Below are 22,500 nucleotides of genomic sequence, written 5' to 3'. Positions count from 1 at the left end.
TTGGGGTACCCTTCCCCCATTTATCGAAATACAGACTTCGGCGTCGGCCATTACTTCGCCACGACGCACCAAGACATATATGAAGTTATAGGCCATGCACTTTCACTTCCTCACGGTCCTCTTGAAAATGCTTCGCTGACCCTTGGTTGAGAGCCGCTGGTTTAAGACATCATTCGGACTGTGGAAAATCGGGGTTATAATGATGATTTTGATTGGGGATGAAGATTTACTTGGATCAAGATTTCCAAATGTAGAAAACCTACTAGGTCAGCTGATTAGGTTTGCGACCTGTTTGTTATCACATTAACCATCTTCACACGCAGACAAACTAGGCTACTAGTCGCCATCTGTTCCAAGCGGTGTCTTACAAAAGCCTAGAAGTGGGACGTGCTACAAGTCGGCAAATACAAATATGGAATCATAACATAGAGAATATAGACCTGATCTAAATTACTATCGCAGTCGAAAACACTATAACGACCACAAACAACGACAGCGCACGCTACGTGTAAGTAATATAGCTATCACATACCACAATTTAAGGCTGTGTAGGCTGTGTTTCCACAATTTTCTCCTACTCCTCCTGGCGACAGGTGAGGCGTTGCCTCACTTGCCTCATTTTACCGCACGTCACTGGTTCCGAGCCAATATCACCCTTTGGATATGTGATTTTTATACCCTACAAAGTCTTGTCTCAGCTACCATAAGCATAATGATTCCGATTATTATGAAAATTTCCAAAAAAATATGTCAGAAAATTGATAGTTAAGATGAGAATTAAGTGGCAAATTATGAATTTAGCAAAGAGCCATATGATATCATCAAAAGAACCGTATCTGTCTCGCTATCCATAATTTCACGACCTCTTGCATATAGAATACTATCACACACTTATAGGTTGTTTCATTATTCTCACAAAGGTGACAAATTCGATGGCAAAGGTCAATAGAATCAAATTATCCGACGCTATCTGGCAGAACGCAGAAATGTCTGATGGAAAGGTATCTGCAACGACATGAGATAGATTTTTTCCTTGTAGTAACGGTCGCACGCTTCATTTTTTATAGACAGATTGCCAGAAGAAGTTTTCGACGATCGAGCTGTTTCGGCATCGTGGAATGGCAATTCTGACGATAAAATTGGCTGTCAATTGGTAGCTGCATTTATATTATACAGTATATTAAACTTCTACGTGATTTATCATCAGAATTACCGAGGACGATGTAAAATGTATCCTCCTCCCTCATCGCATGCATGGTTTGGAGCCAAAAGTTTGACGAGAACTTTTCCACTATAAAATTAGATATGTGGTTAATGGCATGAAACTTTTCAGGTGTGTCAACAGCATGGTATATTACGGTATATCGCTGAACGCGGGATCTTTAGCTGGAGACTTGTTTCTCAACAACATCTACGGTACTATAGTCTCAAAAATGTTGAGCCTAAAAGCTATATTTACTAAGCCGGTCTTTTTTACGCGTGAAGCTGGGATTTTCGAAATTGCATCATTCATTGTGGTAATTCTATTGATGGATCGAGTTGGTCGACGAATGCTGCTGACGATTACATTGACCGGAGCCGGTGTTGCCCTCCTGACAAGCACGGTGGTGAACGAATACGCTGAGGGCGTTCAAGGTAATAGACTGAAAATAAAAATTGATCTAATATTGACATAACGCCTAGAGCAGGGGTTCTCAAAGGGTGGGCCATGGCCCACTGGTGGGCCACAGCAGCATTTGAGGTGGGCCACAAAGCTATTTAGAAAATTTTAGAAATAATGTAAGTTTAGTGATATTTGTTATATTAATCGCTAAGAATATATTCATATTATATAATTCTACGTAGGCTATACGCAAAGCTTTTCATCCGACTCTGATGAGACGTGGTGGCACGTATGGAGTCATCATGTTCAAGTCGAAAACTGGAGGGAGAAACGGCGGCTTTTTCCACTGGCTATGACAACCTACGGCTAACAGCAATTAAATTAATTTCGAGTATATACCTGGAAGGTAATGCTGAAGTAACCATGCACTCCGGCATGGTCAATGTCGTATGCCGTTGAAAGAGGTGTGCAATAAACTCGGAACGAAGTGTAATTGATGTAAGCCTATAGATCTACTGTACTTAGGCAAGTCGTATTATTGTAAGATAAAAATAGCCATAATTGCAAATTATAATCAACTTCTGGTGAAGGTATCTGCTCCACCGCAACGAATCGTAATGGATTGAGGATTTAGCGGAGCGTATTAATCTTTGGAGTCGGTTTAAAATGTCCGCTCTTGAAATCATTGTACATCATGTAAGAGTGACATGAATTGATTGTATCACTTCATCGAATATTCTGACATCGCAACTTCAGTTGGTTTGGTACAACACATACAATGTGCATTGTACAACAGCATACATATTAAATAAATCTTTCTACACTTCTCTGTAGTACCTCATTCCTCAATGAATTGTTTGAAGCTGACCCAGAATGATTATATTATTCCCCACAATAGTGAAACTAAAATCCCAATCACACAGCGGATGCGTGGAGTTGATCATTGTGTTTCGCGACGCGAATGGAGCAGCGGACAATCATAGTATTTACACAGAGGTTTAGGCTATATGATCTACCAGGGCCGTAACTGCTGCACCCAAACCGCCAATTGCGGGAGCTCGAAGGGGCCCACAATTATTTCGTTGGTCGTTGGTTCGAGACAGGAAAATTGTCGTTGCGCTTGCGCGATTTCATGAGCCTAATGGTCTACATTTATATATCATCAGTACATTAAGAGAAAAATACACATATTTTAGAGAAATATGCATATCGTCGCCGTCGATTACCACGCATTGAACAGGTTTATGACTCCAATATAGAGGTGGGCCACAGCACATTTTCAAACCGGAAAATGGGCCACGGCCAAGAAATGGCTGAGAACCCCTGGCCTAGAGTCAGACTAGGGAAACTACTATAGATTTGAAAACATGCGGAACTAGAACCAGATCTAACGACATTTAAAAATTTGCAATTTACTATCTAAAACACAATTAACTAATGACTGAAAATGAGCTTAGAAAAATATTGAGATAAGATAGTCACGATCACGTAATCGGACGGAATTTAGAGTTTGAAATGGAAGGATTTCTTACCCCCGAAACATACGTCTCTACACCAATGTTAGTAGCAATGACGCAGCTACCAATGACTGCAAGGAATCTAACTACAGAACACCAGTATCATGACTCAAATCAAACGACAGCACGTGTTTTCTAGTTCTAGTAGTTTGTTATTATAGGTACAGTTGCGTCTTTTCACAATCTTGTACTTCAGCCTGACTGCGGTGTTGATTACATATAGCCTGAACGGTTTTATCTACTACAACAAAGATTTGGCAGGCGATTTGTTCATTGTAATGCAAGCTGATTTAATTTCGGACTGTAATATACTGTCGGGCAATGTCATCACTCCAGGAGTATACATAAACCACAATTTCAGGTATAAAGTACTAAATATAGATGGGTACAATCCTTTAAATATGTCCCTCAAGATGATCCCGACATATGGTGCTGAACTGAGTGCAATAATGAACGTGCGTGACTTAATCTGATATTTCGTCATTTCCACTACTCGCAGTACAGTAAATACTGCTGACTTTTATTTGCTTCTATCTATAATTCATTATAAAAACAGACCACATTCACATCGACTTTCCGCGGACGTCACTAGTTTATAAAAATAAAAGCACTATTCGTGTTCACTCTGCGCAAAAACGGCGCAGTGCCAATGAGTTCATCAGATCAGCCCGCCCCCGCACATCCTGATATTGAATTTCCATGCGGCCGGCAATAACAGTTTATCAAATCGTAATTTTATAACCTCAAAAGGCTAAGATGATCTTGATCAAGTAAATTTGTTAAGCGTGAAACTCAGAAGTCTTTTACAGTCTTAGTATCGACAGGAGTAGTGCTCGCATTCATCGGAAAGGCAATGGTAGCAGCGTCATTCGCAATCGTGTACAATTTCACGGGAGAATTATATCCAACAGTGGTCAGGTAAGGAAAATATTTTATTGTCAAATCAAACCAAAAAGAGGCCATCCAGATACGATGTGTTTGTGGATAAGATATTATATCTATAAAACTTAATATTATAGCTATATACCCAGGGTTGCCATCGACATAGACCCAAAAATAAGGACAGTCGAAAAATTAGATTAGAATGAAAAAGGGTTTTTGAACATACTTTGTATTTATACAAGTCGTGGCATATTACATTCCATACTTTTCGCCAAAAACAATCTGCTCCAGCAACTCCTTGTTATTAGAATGTGCTTCGTGGATCTTACGTGAGCTCAGGTCTAGATTTACCTTTTCTCAGGGCCGAAACAGCACTTCGTCAGCCCCCCTTCCCAAAAAAACGTTGGTCTTGACCCCGCCCATAGGGTGATAAACCAAACTTCTCCACCTCGTTGTGATTAGAGGCGTCAACCAGGGATATATAGAACTCCGAGATGGCTGACTCCGTCGATTGCGTCATCACGGTCATACACAAGTAGGGTCATTTTCGCGCACTCACTTCAGATAGGATTGTTGGTTGACAGCGCTTTGTCTGTGCGTAACTTGGAGACTTGGAATTACCTTTCTGGTTTGTGATTGCTGGTAGATGCGTACTATTTCAATATTTTTAATTGTTTATAAAGCTAGAGGACACTTGTGATGATCAGGTAGTTGATAATTTTAGCAGTATTGGTTAGCGGTATGTAGCTTCAGCTGCAGGTTATGAACGGCGCTACCGGTATGTCAGTACCGTACGATATATCGCTGGTATTCGGAATATCTCTGCTTATCGAGTATGTTTTGCTACATTGATAAGCGTTAGTGTATATCAGGATGTAGCAGAATGTTGAGAATTACATTTCAGGATGATTCTAATATTGATTACGTTATGCATTAATGACTGATCTGATGCTATAGAACTGCATAATAAGCCTTGAAGTCCTAGGCTGTACTGTACAGTGTACAGTACAGTGGCTGCCGCCAGTTTAGAGTGACTTCGTCTGTTAGGATTTTATGTAATAGGTTAATCGATGATTAGAGTTTGTCCATGCTGCGCTCCTATTTGTAGTTAACATGATGCAGAACAAAGGAAAGGAAGGAGTATCGAACGAGCCTAACGATTCTATACCTACCCATGGTTTGCCATAAGACAGTTATATAGTTGTATAGCTTGAAATGACCGAAAATTGCAACCAGTATGCAAGTTGCATTTCAGTCAGACAGTCAGGATGGTTTTTAGACTTTTACGTAAAATACAAACCCTAGGAGCATGGTAGTGTTAGAATACAATACATGGTAGTTAGAAGTTTACATAATTGTATAAAAGTCCAGGCACCATTTAAATTCAATCTGTTTTTACAGATACGGTGCCGATAGGCTAATAGTGACACATAAATATGTTTGTTAATGACTGGCAATCAAATGCCACTATACTGGAAAGAAACCTCCGTTGCAGTGAACTGTAAAGAATGACGGACACAAAATATAGCGTTTGCTGGCCACTGAAACTTTTGAAGATACGAAACAGGACTATTCATCACATCAATCGACTTGATGTCGGCCACTCCCTCGTGATGGATAAGTTAACTCAGGGCCGTAACAGCACTTCGTCAGCCCCCCCAAAACGTTGGCCTTGGGCCCCCCATGATGTGATAAACCTAACTTCTGGGGGGCTTCGGCCCCCAGACCTCCCTTTGGCTATCCGCTTTTTCACGCTATTTGACATCTCCGCTGCGTCTCCGTTCGGTGAGACAACTTTTCCCGCCTAGACGCGCGAAGCGCGAAAAATTTCAGAATTCATGATTGAATCGGGCAATATGATCGGGAATTACATATATATTGCTATGAATTTTGATCCTCTCAATGCTCACGTAATCAGATTTAGCGGTAGAGCTGAGCGAGGTCTGTTTTAAAACGTAGGACCGCCCAATAATAATTAGACATCTTCGAGCGTATACCCGTTGGCAGGAACGAAACAGCACTTCGTCAGCCCCACCCCCCGCCCCACAAAAACTTGGGTTTTGGGTTCTCATAGGGTGATAAACTGACCCGTCATCACAGTGTTCGCTTTAGCCACGAAATTAGCTGCACTGTTCAGTGAGCCAGCGCGAAGCGCGAAAATTTTCGATAATTCATGATACAATCGGCCAATAAGATCGGGAATTGCATATCTATTGCTATCAATATCTTGTTCTCTCTGCTCACGTTATCAGATTTACCGGAAACTGTAGGGCCCGTAAATAATAATTAAACATCTTCGGGCGGGCGGACCCGTTGGTATGACTTCGTTACATGATTTTATTTCGTGACCTCCTGTCTGCTGTATCAAAAATATAGAATTGCTCGAACGTACTCAACTAAAAGACGCACACGATTTCAAATTGGTATTTCTTCACTGGCATATTTTTTTCCTGCTGGATGGTATTTGTCTTCTGAGGTTCAGATTGCCAAGACAGGAACATATGGCGCCAGTCATTTAGGCGCCTATGGACAATTAAACCTAATATTTTGTATATATAACGAAGTTTTCGGTCTGCGTCTGGGCAGTCCGTTTCGGCCAAGCTTTTCGCGCTGCCGATCGTTCTGGCACACTTCTTGAAGTCGCATGTAATAAGTCCTAAATCGTTATATATCTTGGTGCGTAGTGGCGGTTTTAATGGCCAACGCCGATATGTCCATTTCTATAAATCTTGCGTGTTTTTTCTTGGGGGAAGAGTACCAAATAATCAAGATATTTGGTAACTTTAAATCGCGCCCAGCGCGAAAAATTGTAGGAAAAATTGCATAAATTTTCAAAAAATACTCTATAATTTATGCTAATTCACGAAATAATTTGGGGCCCCCTTCGAGCTCGGGCCCCCCCATTCGGGGGGTTTGGGGTGCGGCAGTTACGGTGCTGAGTTAACTGCATCGTCAGGATGTGGCAATTGGGAAAAGCTGTGGGAAAAACTCTGGACACTACATCAAAGTTTAAAAGGTTTTGTCAAATCCTTGCAACACAGCCAGGACCTCTCCTCAGCATGCATGGGTAAGTTTGTCTGATTCTGGTGAGCTATATCATATGAAGGATTGAAATCCATCTAAATATATTGTTGTGTGTGTGTTGAGCGAATCAACTGCTTATGGCTTGAGGTATTATGCTACAGTAAAGATCATCCTGCCATTTTATCAACTGTGCATTTTGTTGACATTATACTCAATAGCTGGAATATTATGGCAGGTAAATCAACGGTTGGCACTTCTCGACCTATTTGATCTTGCACACCTTGCAACTTAAATTGCATATAGGACTAATGTATGCAAATTAAAACTAAATATTGGAAACAACATTTAATGTATTTTGATATTATATGTGGTGCTAATGAAGTTTCTGCAAGGGTTCTGCCACCAACTTCAGTTTGACTGTTTGATTGCTTTTGAAAGAAATACTAGCAGCTTATCATTTATCTAGTCCCTCTATTCCTCTACTAAAGATTGCTAAATTGTACTGTCCAAATTTAAATATATTTTTGTAATAGCCTTATAGCTTTTCCATATAACTGCTGCTAAAAGACGTGTAGGATATTTCGTTCCGTAAACTTGCAGCATTGTGACGTACGTCAAGACCAAAGTAGACTATGAGCTCTATAATACAACACCATGCAAAAAAATCCGATTCAATCTGAAAATTGATGTTCCATTCTCTAATGGACAAGTGTCCAGCTTCATGCATTTATAATTGGAAAAATATAACATATTTGGCGGTTGAGAACCACTGGGTTGAATCCCCACATCAAGCTATTCTTAATGATTGGGCTTATGGTTGATTTGTATCTCTAAATTATTAATTTTTGTTGCAGATTCCTGAAACGAAATGCGACGTTCCACACAGCACATCATCAGTGGATATCCTGCTATACTATACTTGCGTCACCATCTGAAAATTTGTATCTTGTGTCTCAGCAGCGACGCTTTTAATATCTATTCAGTCCATTGAATCAGCTATCATCACATTCGAAAATCTTCAAGAGGGATAGAGATGATATTCTGTTTCGCCTACACCATCGAGATGCTATACGACCGTACGGTCACCTCGTCTGCCCCCCCCCCCGTTTCTTTTTCTCCTCCATGCTATCCGGGAATGCTGAGTGCCTACGCAGATACCCAGTTTTCGAGTCTTTTGTATGACCCGACCGGGAATCGAACCTACGACCTATCGATCGAGGAGCCGGACGCATCACCATTACACATAATTTCCAATACTTGTGAATTAGTATCGAACCCTCCAGAAGCTTGATTCGGGATGTACTGCACACCCAATGACGATAAAGCTCAGGAATGTCTATTGCTGAAAAAGTGGAGAAATATTTGGCGTGTTGTAGTATTCGAAAGAGCCCGTACAATTCAAAAAGTCTCGGTCATCATATATTTACTCCTCCCTGATTGACTTATATTACTTCTCCCAAATACTTTTCAAAACTCTCATCCGCACTGAAACAGTTTGGAAAACAATGTATTGAACGTTTAGAAAATGCTGATTTTCTTCGTTATCCACCTTTCTATGTATTACCTCTGGGTAAACTGTATTCATGATTTATTTACGGAATGAAATTAATGATATTCAACGTTGTAAGAGTTTGCTTATTTGTCTATATAGCATAAAGAATGAGGTATGCGAAGACACATGTTTTCTAGAATGTCTTGCTTACTCACCAGGAAGGCGGCAAAAGGTGAAGGAACCTGATTGTATAAACACCTACATCGCTAACTTGCGAAAAAAGTGAAGATTTCGAGGTAGATTGCAGCTTGATATATAGCCCTACTCGTGTATAGGCCAAAAAGAAGTCAGCCATCCCGGAGTTCTATATATCCCTGGCGTCAACCAAGATGGAAAAAGGCCATACACCATGTTTAGAAAAATCATTTATGGGTATGGAGCAATAACTCGAGTGACAATGCTTGTATTCTTGGTCCTGGCCGAATAAAACTTATTTGCGATGTTGGAATCGGGGAATATTGCTTTGAACAATTGCGATGTGCAATCGTTAGTGAGGACTGATTGCTGGTGTTTGACGGTATGGAATGCCCAGGTACCCTCTGCAGCAGCTACCTTGTCGTCTGTTTCGTTGGTGCTGATCAACTTGTTGAAAATTTATTCATCGACTGGCTCCAATTAATCATTATGACACACTTCTTGTGTTTTGGTGTATCAATGTTTGTTGAAATAGCGGTCTTTCCTATGGCCTACAGGTTAATGTCACAATTGCAGATATTGCTATGTGCGAAACACTCGCCCTTCAAACTTCGTTATATACCTTTGAATTATCTCTCATAATCGTGACGAAAAACGTTTTTACGCCTGCTCATTTTAACTAATCAGATTTAGCCCTATTATTAGCTAAAACTATGTGCGCAAGTGCAATATACTTAAAAAAAATTTATCAATTAATAATAGCTTTACTACTTTTTAACCAATGTGTCGACTGCACTGCTCCTTTTTTCACTACGCAATAAATGCTGCCTTACCCACAGCTTGAGCTTATTCTGCTGTAGACCAAACAGCAGGAACCTAGTACTGCTGTTTACTGCTTAAATGACGTCCGCCATGGTAGCTTGGTACAGACGAAACCACTCACGGGCACTGTCCTAGCTATCTCAACACTTAGAAGTCAAATTTTATGGTGTGAACGTCACGAGAGTTCCTTTCCTTTATGATGTCATAGAATCTCGACGCAAAAGCATAATTTATGAATATTATGAAACACAAATACCAGAGGAAAACGATAAAAGTTCTGTAGTGGTTGAAAATAAGACAAAATAAGGACGCAAGTCGAAAATAAGGACATTTCTTAGAAATAAGGACAGTTGTTTGTTCTAAGATGTGACCCTTCAAAATAAGGACAAATCTTAGAAATAAGGACGGTATGGCAACCCTGTATATACCTGTATAACGACCTAGTCCTATACATGCATTGAAAATGACATTTTCCAAAGCCATTCTATTTCCTGCTGTATATTGCAAACAATTTAGCGAAAATAAGATTTTATTGGATTGAATTTGAATCACTCATTTGATGAACCGATATTGTCCTCGATTTATCGTTCATTTCCGGACCAACTCATAGTATACAGAAATTCCAAGTGACTGCTGGATTCGGGTTGTACAGCAACATTCGCATCGTTGATAGAGCTTATTGGGTTACTCTCTTCTATATATTACATGTAAAATTCAATGGTAAAGCATACAAGATGCAGGCCTAAAATGTGGGTGAATTCGTGTCTGCTTCATATGCCTCAAAAACAATCACTGCTATGGGACGTCACTATATGATTTGGGTCCCTTGCGATAGTAACCACGTGTTCCTTCTATACATGCGTTTGCATTGTGCAGGGGTGGGCAAACTACGGCCCGCGAGAGTCTAAAGAAACTTTTTTTAAATATTGATAAAATGCGTACTAAAAATCGAAATAATGCAGGGACTTGATTAAACTTTTTCTTAGTATATTTCACCATGATAATTCAGTGGTTATCAAACTGGGGGCACCCCCTTGGGGGCGTGAAAGCATCTGAAGGGGGGCGTGAAGCTAAGCTCAACTGAAAAAATTTTCGCGTTATGCGCGATTTACATGCAATTCATAGTTATTGCTCTGTGTTTTGTATGAATTTCACATTTTTAAATCTCTCATCCACAGTCGTAACCTTCCATGTCATCAAACTATTCATTAGGTTTGCTAGCATCCTGGCTGCGTTTTGTGATATGACGATGAGGGGTGCGCGAAATCTTTCACCATCATGAGGGGGGGCGTGCTTTAAAAAGTTTGAGAACCACTGTTCCGAGGTTAATATTTCCTATATTATTTTTTATGTTTAATTTTGCTGCGAGACAGCCCGATCTCAAGGCCCACACAGTTTAAAGGGTTTCAACTGCTAAGCATCACAGAAATCCTAAACGAGATTGACATAATTCGGATCGCGAGTGAGATTTCAGATTAGCTACTCCTGTTTTAATTATTTCAGGGATGTGCTTATAAAAAACGATTCGCTCGAGTCTTAGAGGTAGATTCGTTCTGTGTATGCGTATAATTCGGGTATTAATATTTTATCTACACCTGCGTGTCTGAAGCAAACATGGTTATGATGCTGTCAGCATTGTGTGTTCTGGAATTTAGGCAAAAGTGGAATCAGTAAATCTATGAACAGATCGTTGCTCACAGATTTTAATTTCAATCCTGTTCTAAGAATCGGGATAACCGACTTTCATCTCTATAGTTTTGAGAAGTTGGTTATTGAGGTTGGCCAGCCTATGAAATCTCGCGACTATGTTTCTGACGCGTGTAAGATATCACCAAAGCAATGTTATTTTTTAAAATAAGCACATATACTATCTCCATGTCCTCACTATATAATCAAATACCAATATTGCGTTTTGGTTTATAATCCCAATTTTATATAGTGCGGCACGCAAATGGATTCAGATGTTGAATGCGGCCCGCGAGCTCAAAAGTTTGCCCACCCATGGCATTGTCTGAACAACCATGGCATTGATCTGAACAACCATTCTTGTGACGTCAATCCCGTGATTGCACACAGCTATTTGCATGTGGCCTTCATAAACAAAAGGTTATTTACAAAAATATGTCTTCTGATATATTTCAAGGAGTAACGGACTAGCGCTTGGTGCGATGACTGCACGTATCGGTGGGATTCTGGCTCCGTACATAATAAGTTTGCAGGATTCGATTTCATGGCTGCCGAACACGATTTTCGGGTTGTCCGCGGTAGTCGGGGGTCTGCTTTCGTTAACAATAAGAGATACAACTGGAATGGTGATGATGGAAAATATGGATGAAGCCGAGATCTTCTATGCCGGAGGAGATATAGTCAAGTTTGTTGCACGGTTATGATATCTAGAACTAAAGCGTGACCGATATCATAAATATGGACCGACGCTGATATAAAAGATGTTTACCTAATTCCCTCTATTTTCTGCCTGTACTAAAATGTGAAATATTTCAGGTACAACTTTAGTATAAAGTAGCATAAATTTTTTCCGCATCGACGTTATTTATTCATAACAAAACTGCGGCATAGTATAAAAACAGTATTCCATCAGAAAATGCGAATATTAGGGCGCTTTGTCTGTCGGTATGTGAGCTCCCGAGTCCTACCGAGCTATAAGCAATCAATAAGTCCCCTTCATTACCATTTGCCGACATATGATCGATCAAAAGCAGTAGCATTGCCTTTGGATGTTCAAACTGCAGGTTTCATGATATACGCATATGTAAATGGCAATGTCTTAACTTATCGGCAGTTCCCCGTGGAAGTAGCCTATAATCAGCCTCCAGAATTCTCAGGCCTTTACTGATTTGAGAGTGACGTCGCATATTGGTTTGTAGCAATGGAGCGATAGAATCCACATTTTGTCGTAATACCAATTTTCGATGCTTTTCGCCAGGACTAGGGCTGGGTACAATGATTCGAGTACTCGAATCTAAATCGAATATTAATTTTATTGATTCGAGTCGAGTAGTAAAAGACGATTTTTTTCGAGTACTGAAATTATCCGCTCCTCGCAACTGAAAGTTAATTTACTAGCGAGGATTATAGTTTTGATGCTATTTTCCACTGAGGAAGCCTTGAAACCTTGATTGGCCGTGTCGCAGCATACGGGACATAGTACAAAGCTACGAACGTTACTGGAAATAACACATTTCAGAGGTCATGATCATCCCACATCATTGTGAACAAATGCAATGTAATCGGTATGTTCGAAAAAGTACCAAAGTATCTCTAATGTGACGGAAAACAGGTATTATATGTGTAGCGGTGGTATAAAAGGTACATATTTGAACTTTGACATGGTGCATTCTGTTGTAACGTCATAATGAGTGATACTCCAATCGTCTACTCGAAGCGTAATAAGTGATTCAGAATCGAATCACTCAGCTGCTCGATTTTGCCCAGCCCCAACGACGACAACCGAAATGGCCGAACAGCGATACTGATATATCTATGAAATCAGGTATTAATTGGGCTCTGTTGACAATGCTGAACTACTACTAGTATGATATATGGACTAGGGAGCTAGTCATGATGGAATTAAGGCTGGAATACACGATTTGTCAGGACCGCATGCGGAAGTGTCTCGTTTTCCTATTTCCTATTATAGTAGTCAGATTGCGTCATCGCAATTTATTGTGACATGACAGTGACCTCTCGATGTTACTATTAATAATGTTATTACAAACCAGTGTTAGGATGACTTCAGTCAGACTTGAGTTACCTTTTTCGTATGAATTTACTTGACTTAAGTCACTTTGCGAAAATGACTCGACTTGGCTAAGTGTATCAGAAATGTGGATTGACTCGTGCCTGGGAGCAAAATTCACGAGTCAATCCACATTTCAAGTCATCAAGTAATCGGTGTCGATAAAAATCACTGTATCTTGAATATGCTCGGATAGTTCACGAAACGCTGATGTAACCCGTGAGAGTGATCAATCATTCAATGATCGTGCGTTTAACCAGCGTGTACTCAAAGGTGGTGTGGACACTGACAGTGAGTCCCTTTCGTCACGCTCTGATTGGGTAGTCCACTTTGTTACTGTCGATCCGTTTGCAGCACAGATTCAATGCGAAATTCGGTATTGTTAGATGTTAGTTGGCAGATGATTTATATCGACATGTGGGCAATATTTCGCATGGTATATCTTGATTATATCGGCTAAGTATGTACCAAGCTTCAAGGCTGTCACTCAATGATTAGGGTGAATATTACGTTATCCAAACCGACTATGTATAGGTATGCGTTGAGCCGAAAGTAGCCTGCCGCATTGCAGATGTTACGCAAAAGTCTCCATTAATATGACTTGATTTTAACGATGTTCTATACATAGTTGGCGTTACAGCGCATTCTTGCGTGTATATTCACCTCTATATTCGTTCATCAATTGAAAATGAATGACCAATCCATCTTTATTTCAGGCAGCTAGCAAAATGCAATGACGTAATCATGCCTCATACTTCGAAAATCTGAAAATGCAACTTGACTTGAATTATTACTCGACTCGTGATTTGACTCGACTCACCTCCAAAAATCGATTGACTTGACTTGACTCAAAAATAATGATGACACAAAATGACTCGTGACTGGAAGATAGTGACTCGATCCCAACACTGTAACACACACAAAAACAGTAGCGCTTATCGTCTGTGCAGGCCTTGTGCTCTTCGACAATGCATTTATTACAGTTCAGTATCTTTACTTATGGTCTTTGGACTTTTCAAGCTCGCGTACTACTTTCATTTACTCTCGAATTTCTTGCGACCAATTCGGGTATCTGCTGACGACTTTGGAGCTCAACTCACTCTTGAGCTGGGCTTTTCATCAAGGCGCTGCGGGATCGGCGATGAGGAGCTTATAAAAACCGACAGACCTCCCGATGAATATTCTTTGTATCTTGGAGAAATTTATTTTACTGTGATATATTCCCGACAGTGATATTAGATTGAATTAGAATAGTAGCATGTACCGCTTCTTGCAGCGGGGCGAGTGCAGAAGCAGGGAACATGGCCATCAGACACAGTGCATACAGGCCTACCAAACCCATAGCGACAAACAAATGAGCCTTTCATCATCAATTTGCTTTGGCAACGAGCCTATTGTATTGTGACAAAGAGAATATAGCCATGACTTCAACCACTGCAACGTAGATAAGCGCAAATCAAACGTCACGTTATAGTTGGCGAGTCTACGACATGGCCACCCCCCTTTGACGGATGAAAATACCCATGTAAGCGTACGGATGCGACTTGTCACTCTTTTGCTCTTTCTGCTCCTCATTTTCCTCGTCCCTCTTCTCTCTCGCGTTCGTTTGAGTAAAGGTAACTAACCAATAGACGAGAGAAACAGTCGACCCGTTTCCGGATCCTGTAATTCCTGATTTAGCATTATACGTATAATGGCGGTAAGAAACAGTTAACTGAGTTACTTCTCACCTCAGAGTTCATTAAACCTACTACTGGCGACGGCGTTCATATCAGGGTAAAAAATTTGGTGCTTAGTTAGGCTTACGTTACATTGGCGCTGAAAGTCATATGAGTGATAATTAACACTGGTCAACACATAATTTTAGGCGGACAAAGTAAGAGTGGTTTTGGGAGTTCTGCGGGGTAATGATTCCGAATATGAGCTTCGTTTATTTCAATTGGCTCCATGGTTTTGGAAATATTCCATGGGGATATCTTGACAAAATCTGATATTTTCGCTGTATGGGCTGGGTATAAAAAACGGCTCAGTGGTATTACAAGGTTCAGAAATTCAATCTACTTGTTATTTTTACACACCGAAGACTGTTTTAAATCGAAGTACAGCGACATCATTATATTTAGGGGTATTCGGTTTTATATAGTTCTATATTTTCACGAATATTATGTAGGCTACATAAACACAATACAATTATATGTGTAAGTATCTACCCAAATACTCAAGTAACGTTGCCCTAGTTCAATCAGGTTTATGTGAACCACCTATTGTAATTTCAAAATATTCAGTGTAAATATAATAATATTAATTTACAGTGACGTGCGGTCAGGAGAGGCAAGTGAGGTAGTGATTCACCTATCGCCAGGATGAGTATACAGGAAAATTGTGACAACCTTCCTTGATATGCGTTTCGTTGTTTGTGACCTTTGCGGTGTTTTCGGCTACAATGGTCATTTACACCAGGTCGATATTCCATGTTATGATTCCATTTCCACTTCCACTTTTAGGCTTTGTAAAGCACCGCTGGTACGCGGATCAGATGGCGAGTAGGAGCATAGATTGCCTGGGTCTGAAGATAGTTGATGTGATAAGAAATAGATCGGCAACTCAATTAGTTGACATTTTAGGTTTGATATATTTTCAAAACTTTTTCGACGGAATTCTGCATCCCCAATCATGGCTATGACCCTGATTTCCACAGTCTGAATGATTTATTACCCTGTTTTAGTGTGATTCTAGCGAGTGGTATTGCAGCAATTGACTGTTTATTGTCTCTGGTGACCTGTATAAAAGTATATAGCTAACCAATCGTCTTGGTGGTCGGCTATACAATACTTATCCTGGAGATAGCCTGTTGCTCTTGGTGAAGTGCTTCGTAACAGATATATTCTCAATGCAATGATTTATTCAGAACGTTGATGCAGTAGCAGCGTATAGAGCCTTAATCATAATCATCTCTAACTCGTGTTACCTATACTTATATAGAAGTCTCGACTCTCGAGTAATCACACGAGAAGTAGTTTCTTATCCGAGACACAGCGAAATATCATGGGCGAGTGATCACAGCGGGATAACTGCAGTATATTTAGTTTTGCTGCTACAGTCTCCGTTTCAATCTGGTAAAAAAGCAGATTGGACGATAAAAGTACAACAGAAAACCGAAATTAGGACTGTGAATATTATATTTTCCTGTTTTCCCATCAACTTTTCCGTTGAGCAAAATGTATTACATGGATAAAAAAAAACTGAATATTTTCCTAAAGGAAGAAAAATGAAATATGTATTGTGGAATGTAGAATTGTAAAGGCTAATAATGTGCAGAGAAAATGGTATGACCGAACTGCTTTCTCTTGCTGCTATTGTTATTTAAGCCTTCCAGTATCTTTATGAGGTAGCCTACTGAACGCACGCACGCGCGCGTATGTGTGTGTGTGTGTGCGGGAGGAATTTCAGTGCGTATTAAAATAATAAAATATTAAAATATCCTAAACGTCTCAAGTTTACCTAGGCTTACCATATTTTGGAAATCTAAAAAGAGGACACTTTTTCAGAAATTTGAGACTTGCAAAACCGAAAAAGAATTGATGAATATTTCCCACTTTGTGATCGGTTGACTAAAAAAAAAAAAAAGGTCATCTTTTCCGCTCAGAGCTCAAAATACCGTTTTTCTTTCCGCATTGCTAGGTGGATAACTGAAAAAAAAAGTCATTTTTCCGCCCAGAGCTGAAATCACCGTTTTTCACTCTGAAATAACCGCCGGAGCGTCACTTCTGTGCTAACTTACGGCATATCACTTGCAATTTGCTCTAAATCTGACCTAAATTTTCAACAAAGAGGACAAAATCTCAAAAAAGAGGACAAAAGGGCGTCCTCCGAGGACACTTTCAAAAAAGTCAAAAAAGAGGACAAATCCTCTTAAAAGAGAACGTATGGTAACCCTATATTAACCTCAAATACGCACACGATATCAAATTGACATATCTTCACTGGTAAATAATTCTTCTCTGCGGGATACAATTTGTCTTGTAGATTGCCAGGACAGGAACATTTGGCGCCAGCTATTTATAGGTTCCTATGGACAATTAAACTTGAACATATATGTATATATATCGACGTTTTCGGTCAACATAAGCGCAGTCCTTCTCGGCCAAGTTTTTCTCCCTGCCGATCGTTCTGGCACGATTCGCGGAGTTGCATGTTATATGGCCTAAAATTTCATATGTCGTGATGCGTCGTGGCGCGGTAATGGCCGACGCCGAACCGCCAATTTCAATGGATCATGCGAATTTTTTCATGGGGGAAAGGTACCCAATAACATAATACCCTACAATTTATGGCAATTCACGAAATAATTTTGGGCCCATTATTATTAGTAGTAGTAATAATAAGAAGCAATATAGTTCGCAATGCTGCAGATTTGAAGCGTTTCACTACGCCATTCAGTCACTATATCTTTGAAAATCATTTCCTTTTTTTTCCAAACAGGAGGAAATCTGTTTCATCTCCTTCTCGAGCTTATGACAATAATGGGGCTGTGATGATGGATGAGTCTGCCACGTCGTTCTGATCTTATTGATAATTATAATATGATTGAATTATAGTTGATGAATATGTTTGGTAATCACATACCGTAATTCGATATCATTGGGGAATTAAAAATTGGATTGTTTTGTACACCCGAGTGAAGAGATTAAGATTTTGAACTTATCGTACATTGTTCGTTTGCATTCGTAACACGCATGATATGAGAACCGTGGAATCAACAACAACTTTGGCGTGAACGACTACATTAGTCGGAATGTTAGTCGATATTTCCACTTCATAGCATACTTTCAAGAGTGCTTTGTGTTCAAATATCGTTCACGAGTGGGAACTGCTCCCAAGAAATGGTACCAAGTGGTACGAATTCCTTCGAAGATATGTTATAAATGATAACTTCACGAGAGTAATACGTGTATGAGAAGAATGGATCACGAATATTCAGATCAAATTGTTTCATGGGTCGGACCGAAAATATTTGATCATCCCTGTTATATAGGCTCCATAAATAAAAATCCTAGAACATTATTCTTTGCAAAGTAGGGTTTCCTAGAAAACTTAATCCAGACATCGCATCAATATTCAGTTTGAGCTTATGTAGGCTACTTCAGATCTGGTGGCTCAAAGTGACTACCTGACAAGTGTTAAAACTTCAGTGTATAACCATCCAATTATATTCAACAAGACAACAGCAAATGTAGGGAACATCAAATGTAGTCTACCGGTTGATCTTGAACATCAAAATAGACGTCGATTCTAGGTAAAGTGATTACGAATCAATATTAATACATCCATACTCTCATCATACATTCGGACAATTAAAATGGAGACATCGTAGACAGAAACAGTTTCCCGCTCAAACGATGCGATCTAAATGAAGTTTGCAATTTACTATCCTTCCCGTGAACCAACATAACAATGAGATAAGCCAGCATAGCGAACCACCACAACCTTACCGAATATGTAGCATGTCGGTAATGCACCATTTCACAATACCCCACGAATAGGCCGGTCGCATATCATACCTTACATAGAGTCCCTTTAATCTCTCTCAAATTATTCGCTTACCCTCACCGAGAATATGGTGACTATCAAGGAAGAAATAATATGATCCGCATATTTGCTGCAAACCGTGCTTGGTGCTGTGTAATGTTCGTGGTGTTGGACATGAATGGTAAGTTTCATACAAAGTTTATATTCCTATTAAATAATACTACCGTTCAGACTTGCACCATCGTTCACTTTTGTTGTAGGCTTTGGTAAGACACCGGTTGGAGGGCGTTGGAACCCTAGAAAAACCTCCAACAATATGGACGAGGTAAATGCGGTTCTGCCTCTATACATCGAAATCGACCTGTTATTCTGCGATTTTCGATATTCATTACCAGAGTTGGATCAATTGTAATTTGTAATTGAGCTGAATGTAATTTATTACATTTTTTCATGTAATTGTAATTGTAATTAAGTATTTCTGTTTTGTGTAATTGTAATTGTAATTTGATGAAAATTTTGCTCAATTACAATTTCAATTACATTGTTATCGAAACCTGACAATCACAACATAAAATAATCAATCAATCAATCATTTATTCGTCACACCAGTGAAAATCCGGTACGAATCAGGATGACGACGAGGGGCCGCAAGGCCTTAAGGCCTTAGTACACAGTCGCTACCTGTAATAATTTGCCTATTTACATCGGTGTTCTATGCGTGCCGCGTTATAACTAGATAATTCAGCCATGCTAAAACTGTTTCCCATACTTCAGTAGCAACAGAAAACTTTGTGAATTACATTATAGGCTAAACCAGTGCTTCTCAAACTTGGGGGCGTGTCCCCCTTGGGCCGCGTAAATGCATCTGAAGGGGGGCGCAAAGCTCCGGTAAACTGATTCTGTGTATAGTTCAAATTTCATAATGGAAAATTCTCTCATCAACAGTCATAACATTCCAGACCATCAAACTATCTGTAAGGATTGCTAACATATTGGTTTCATTGTGTGATATGACGCTAAGCGGGGCACGAAATATTGCACTGTCAGGGATGCGTGTCTGAAAAAAAATTAGAGAATCAGTGCGGGCTAAACTAAATCTTAATATTTCAAAAATGAATGAACAACAAATAAACTCTTCTGAAGCCTGTGCTGAACCATTTCCTACACCACGGTCAGAGTTTCATTTTTAAACCTCTGACCAGGCTTGCTGCAACAATTGCAAAACGAAATTCAAGTTTCCAACCAAGGCTTCATCAAACTTGATCACGCATTTGTTTAGATGTTATCCCAATCTTACCTCCAATCTTGACCAAATTTACTGGGGCCAGAAATTTTCGCACCCTAATGTTCATCAAATGCAATCTAACAGTTTCCGAGCAAGTGAAAATGTAAATGCGAACCAAAATGTTGTAATTCGTTGTTATCAGGAAGTTCTTTCCTTTAGCATTTATTTTAATTTTACACATCTTATCGGTATCATCCTTATCGCTGACGCATTACCAATTACATTTCATTATCCTCACTCAGGTCTGAGTATAGCCTAATCGTTTGATTACATTTCATTGACTGTCCTATAGCCAATTCGCTGTTAGCTGCTCAAACTTTTGGTTGTTCACAGTCGCTTGAAACATTTTTCTGTGTTTGTAGTGTTCAGTAGCCTGCTCATGATTAGGAATAGTTCGAATACGTTCGAGTTTTTTTAATGCAACCTGAATAGCTTGATATTGTTGGTAATTACGTCGCTACGGTCGTCAAAGAACACCTATCTGCCGAATCAATTACATGTTTAACAGTAATTGTAATTGTGATAATTACATGTTTAACAGTAATTACAATTGTAATTATAGTTTGATATTTTTAGCATTGAGTAATTGTAATGTAATTGAAACATGCAAGGGAGTAATTCTAATTCTAATTGTAATTGAACTGAATTATTGTAATTGATCCAACTCTGGCCATTACCATCCGCAATATGGCAATAGCTATAGTTGAAATTGAAACTGCGCGAGACCCCAGTTGACCAGATGAGATGACAACACGAGGTTGGAGGAACGGTACAGCGGCATATCTAGAATCTGAAAATGAAATCACAAATGACTTGGCACTCTATATGCGCAGGAACGCGAGAGGTTTGCAATGGCGATAACGTCGCAATGTCAATGGTTACAACAACTTCTTCTACATGTTCTCCAACTGATTCATGGTCGATGCTATCATTGGCAGTCTCACAATAGTTCTTCATTCACAAGCTCCTTCGCATCTTTCGAATCTCTGAATAAACAACGTGGTCGATGGTGGGAAGATTTTACAATTTAACCCCTGTTCGCCTGATCCTCAGTTAAGAACCACGGATCACGAAATGCCGCATTGATTTTTCGAAGAATTATGTAATAAAAGATTTTCGACAAATACGTATTTATATATAATTAATTATTCATAGTAGATAACTGGAAAGAGCATTGTATATCAACAATGGTATCGCCGAATATGACGTGCCCGGTATGATATTTCGAGTAATCGAGATGAATGTAATGCTCTTCCAGTTCTCTAGTATTTGCTGACTATTACCCCTGGCGGGTATAAGCGGAATGTAATCGGGTTTATTGCAGTATGACTATATCGTTCAATTGTGTATTGAAGTGCTTTACCTCCAATAGGCTTCTTCATATAATTAAATATATATCATTACTATATCATTCATCGGTGTATTGCTGTATTTAATTGAATACAAAACAGCATTGATAAATTCTACTTATAGTTTGTATTCAGTAAGGTATGTCAACCATTAATCGTAAATTTACCTGATCAAGTTTCTCTGATACTCTGTAAACTGTATGTTAAAACTGAACGTTTTCTGATCAAAAGCTAGTGTCATGCGATATATAATAATACTTCATGTATGGGCTTGGCGTAACTGGTTATATGTCCGAATCAGCAGCTTATTATCCATTGTCTGTGAATTTCACAACGAACGCTAGAAGAATATATCTTGAAGTAATTGAGTTTCGTTGTGCTAATGCCTATACTTACTGAACGCGAAGGGCCTTTCCGGAGTGAAAGAGTTTCGCTTCTTCCATCGACGCCATCATCGGCTGACCAGTTGTGTCACGGAATGTCAGAGCTAGCAGTCCACCAGCCAAGGCAAAAGATCCGAACACAGCGTTGGGAAACCAGCGTATGTGATCTTGTATGTCGATAATGAAAGGAGACAGAACGCTTCCCGCCCGAGCGCACGTGGAACCAAAGCCAACAGCATTGCTCCTGCAACGCCGGTTAATTAGAAATATCACGACCACATTTTTTCGAATTTATTTGGGAACCATTGTGGTCCAAACGAGGAACTCACCTCACTACGGTAGGATATAATTCCGCTGTGAAGTTGTAAATAATTGCATAAGACCCTGAAACCAGAGCCTTTCCGACGAATGCAAAGACTACGCCAAGCGTGATTAGACCTTTCAAAACAACATCACAAGATGAACTTTTCATACCAAATAACTGTCTGGTAAAAAGGAGCTTCGTTGTGGCTTTTAATTGAGGGAGTCATTTGGTGTTCCCAATGGTATATCGGTAAAATAAGGCATAACAATACAAATACCCTTTACTATACTATGGTTAAATTCCACCAGTCAGGTGCGAAAATAATTTGGACCTATTTGAAAGCTCACGACATTGCTAT

At 39.6% G+C, this 22,500-nt stretch overlaps 2 protein-coding genes across 3 annotated transcripts in view; one reads left to right on the top strand and one right to left on the bottom strand.

Annotated features, from left to right (window-relative positions):
- The window catches only part of LOC145456987 (organic cation transporter protein-like), a 62,111-nt gene extending 44,140 nt beyond the window's left edge, over positions 1-17,971 (top strand). Inside the window, exons 7-13 of one of the 2 annotated variants that reach the window (XM_080335137.1) lie at positions 921-1,001; positions 1,068-1,153; positions 1,334-1,416; positions 1,486-1,635; positions 3,930-4,038; positions 11,679-11,906; positions 17,775-17,971. In XM_080335137.1, the coding sequence (XP_080191263.1) occupies positions 921-1,001; positions 1,068-1,153; positions 1,334-1,416; positions 1,486-1,635; positions 3,930-4,038; positions 11,679-11,906; positions 17,775-17,856 (819 nt within the window). In that variant the 3' untranslated portion in view covers positions 17,857-17,971. Of the gene's footprint in view, positions 1-920; positions 1,002-1,067; positions 1,154-1,333; positions 1,417-1,485; positions 1,636-3,929; positions 4,039-11,678; positions 16,583-17,774 lie in introns of those variants that run through there. The other variant, XM_080335138.1, reaches the window with a different exon arrangement.
- Positions 17,972-18,479: 508 nt separating this feature from the next.
- The window catches only part of LOC145456986 (organic cation transporter protein-like), a 45,251-nt gene continuing 41,230 nt past the window's right edge, over positions 18,480-22,500 (bottom strand). Inside the window, exons 12-14 of the mRNA XM_080335136.1 lie at positions 22,168-22,276; positions 21,852-22,082; positions 18,480-21,092 (exon numbers count right to left, since the gene is read on the bottom strand). Of these exons, the coding sequence (XP_080191262.1) occupies positions 21,047-21,092; positions 21,852-22,082; positions 22,168-22,276 (386 nt within the window). The 3' untranslated portion in view covers positions 18,480-21,046. The remainder of the gene's footprint in view (positions 21,093-21,851; positions 22,083-22,167; positions 22,277-22,500) is intronic.

This window comes from Botryllus schlosseri, chromosome 15 (genome assembly GCF_051294905.1).
Source record: "Botryllus schlosseri isolate E-star chromosome 15, Bs_hap1, whole genome shotgun sequence".
In the NCBI taxonomy this organism is placed as follows: domain Eukaryota; kingdom Metazoa; phylum Chordata; class Ascidiacea; order Stolidobranchia; family Styelidae; genus Botryllus; species Botryllus schlosseri.
The sequence above is the reverse complement of the archived record's forward strand: the minus strand, read 5'-3'. Positions and strand labels throughout refer to the sequence as shown.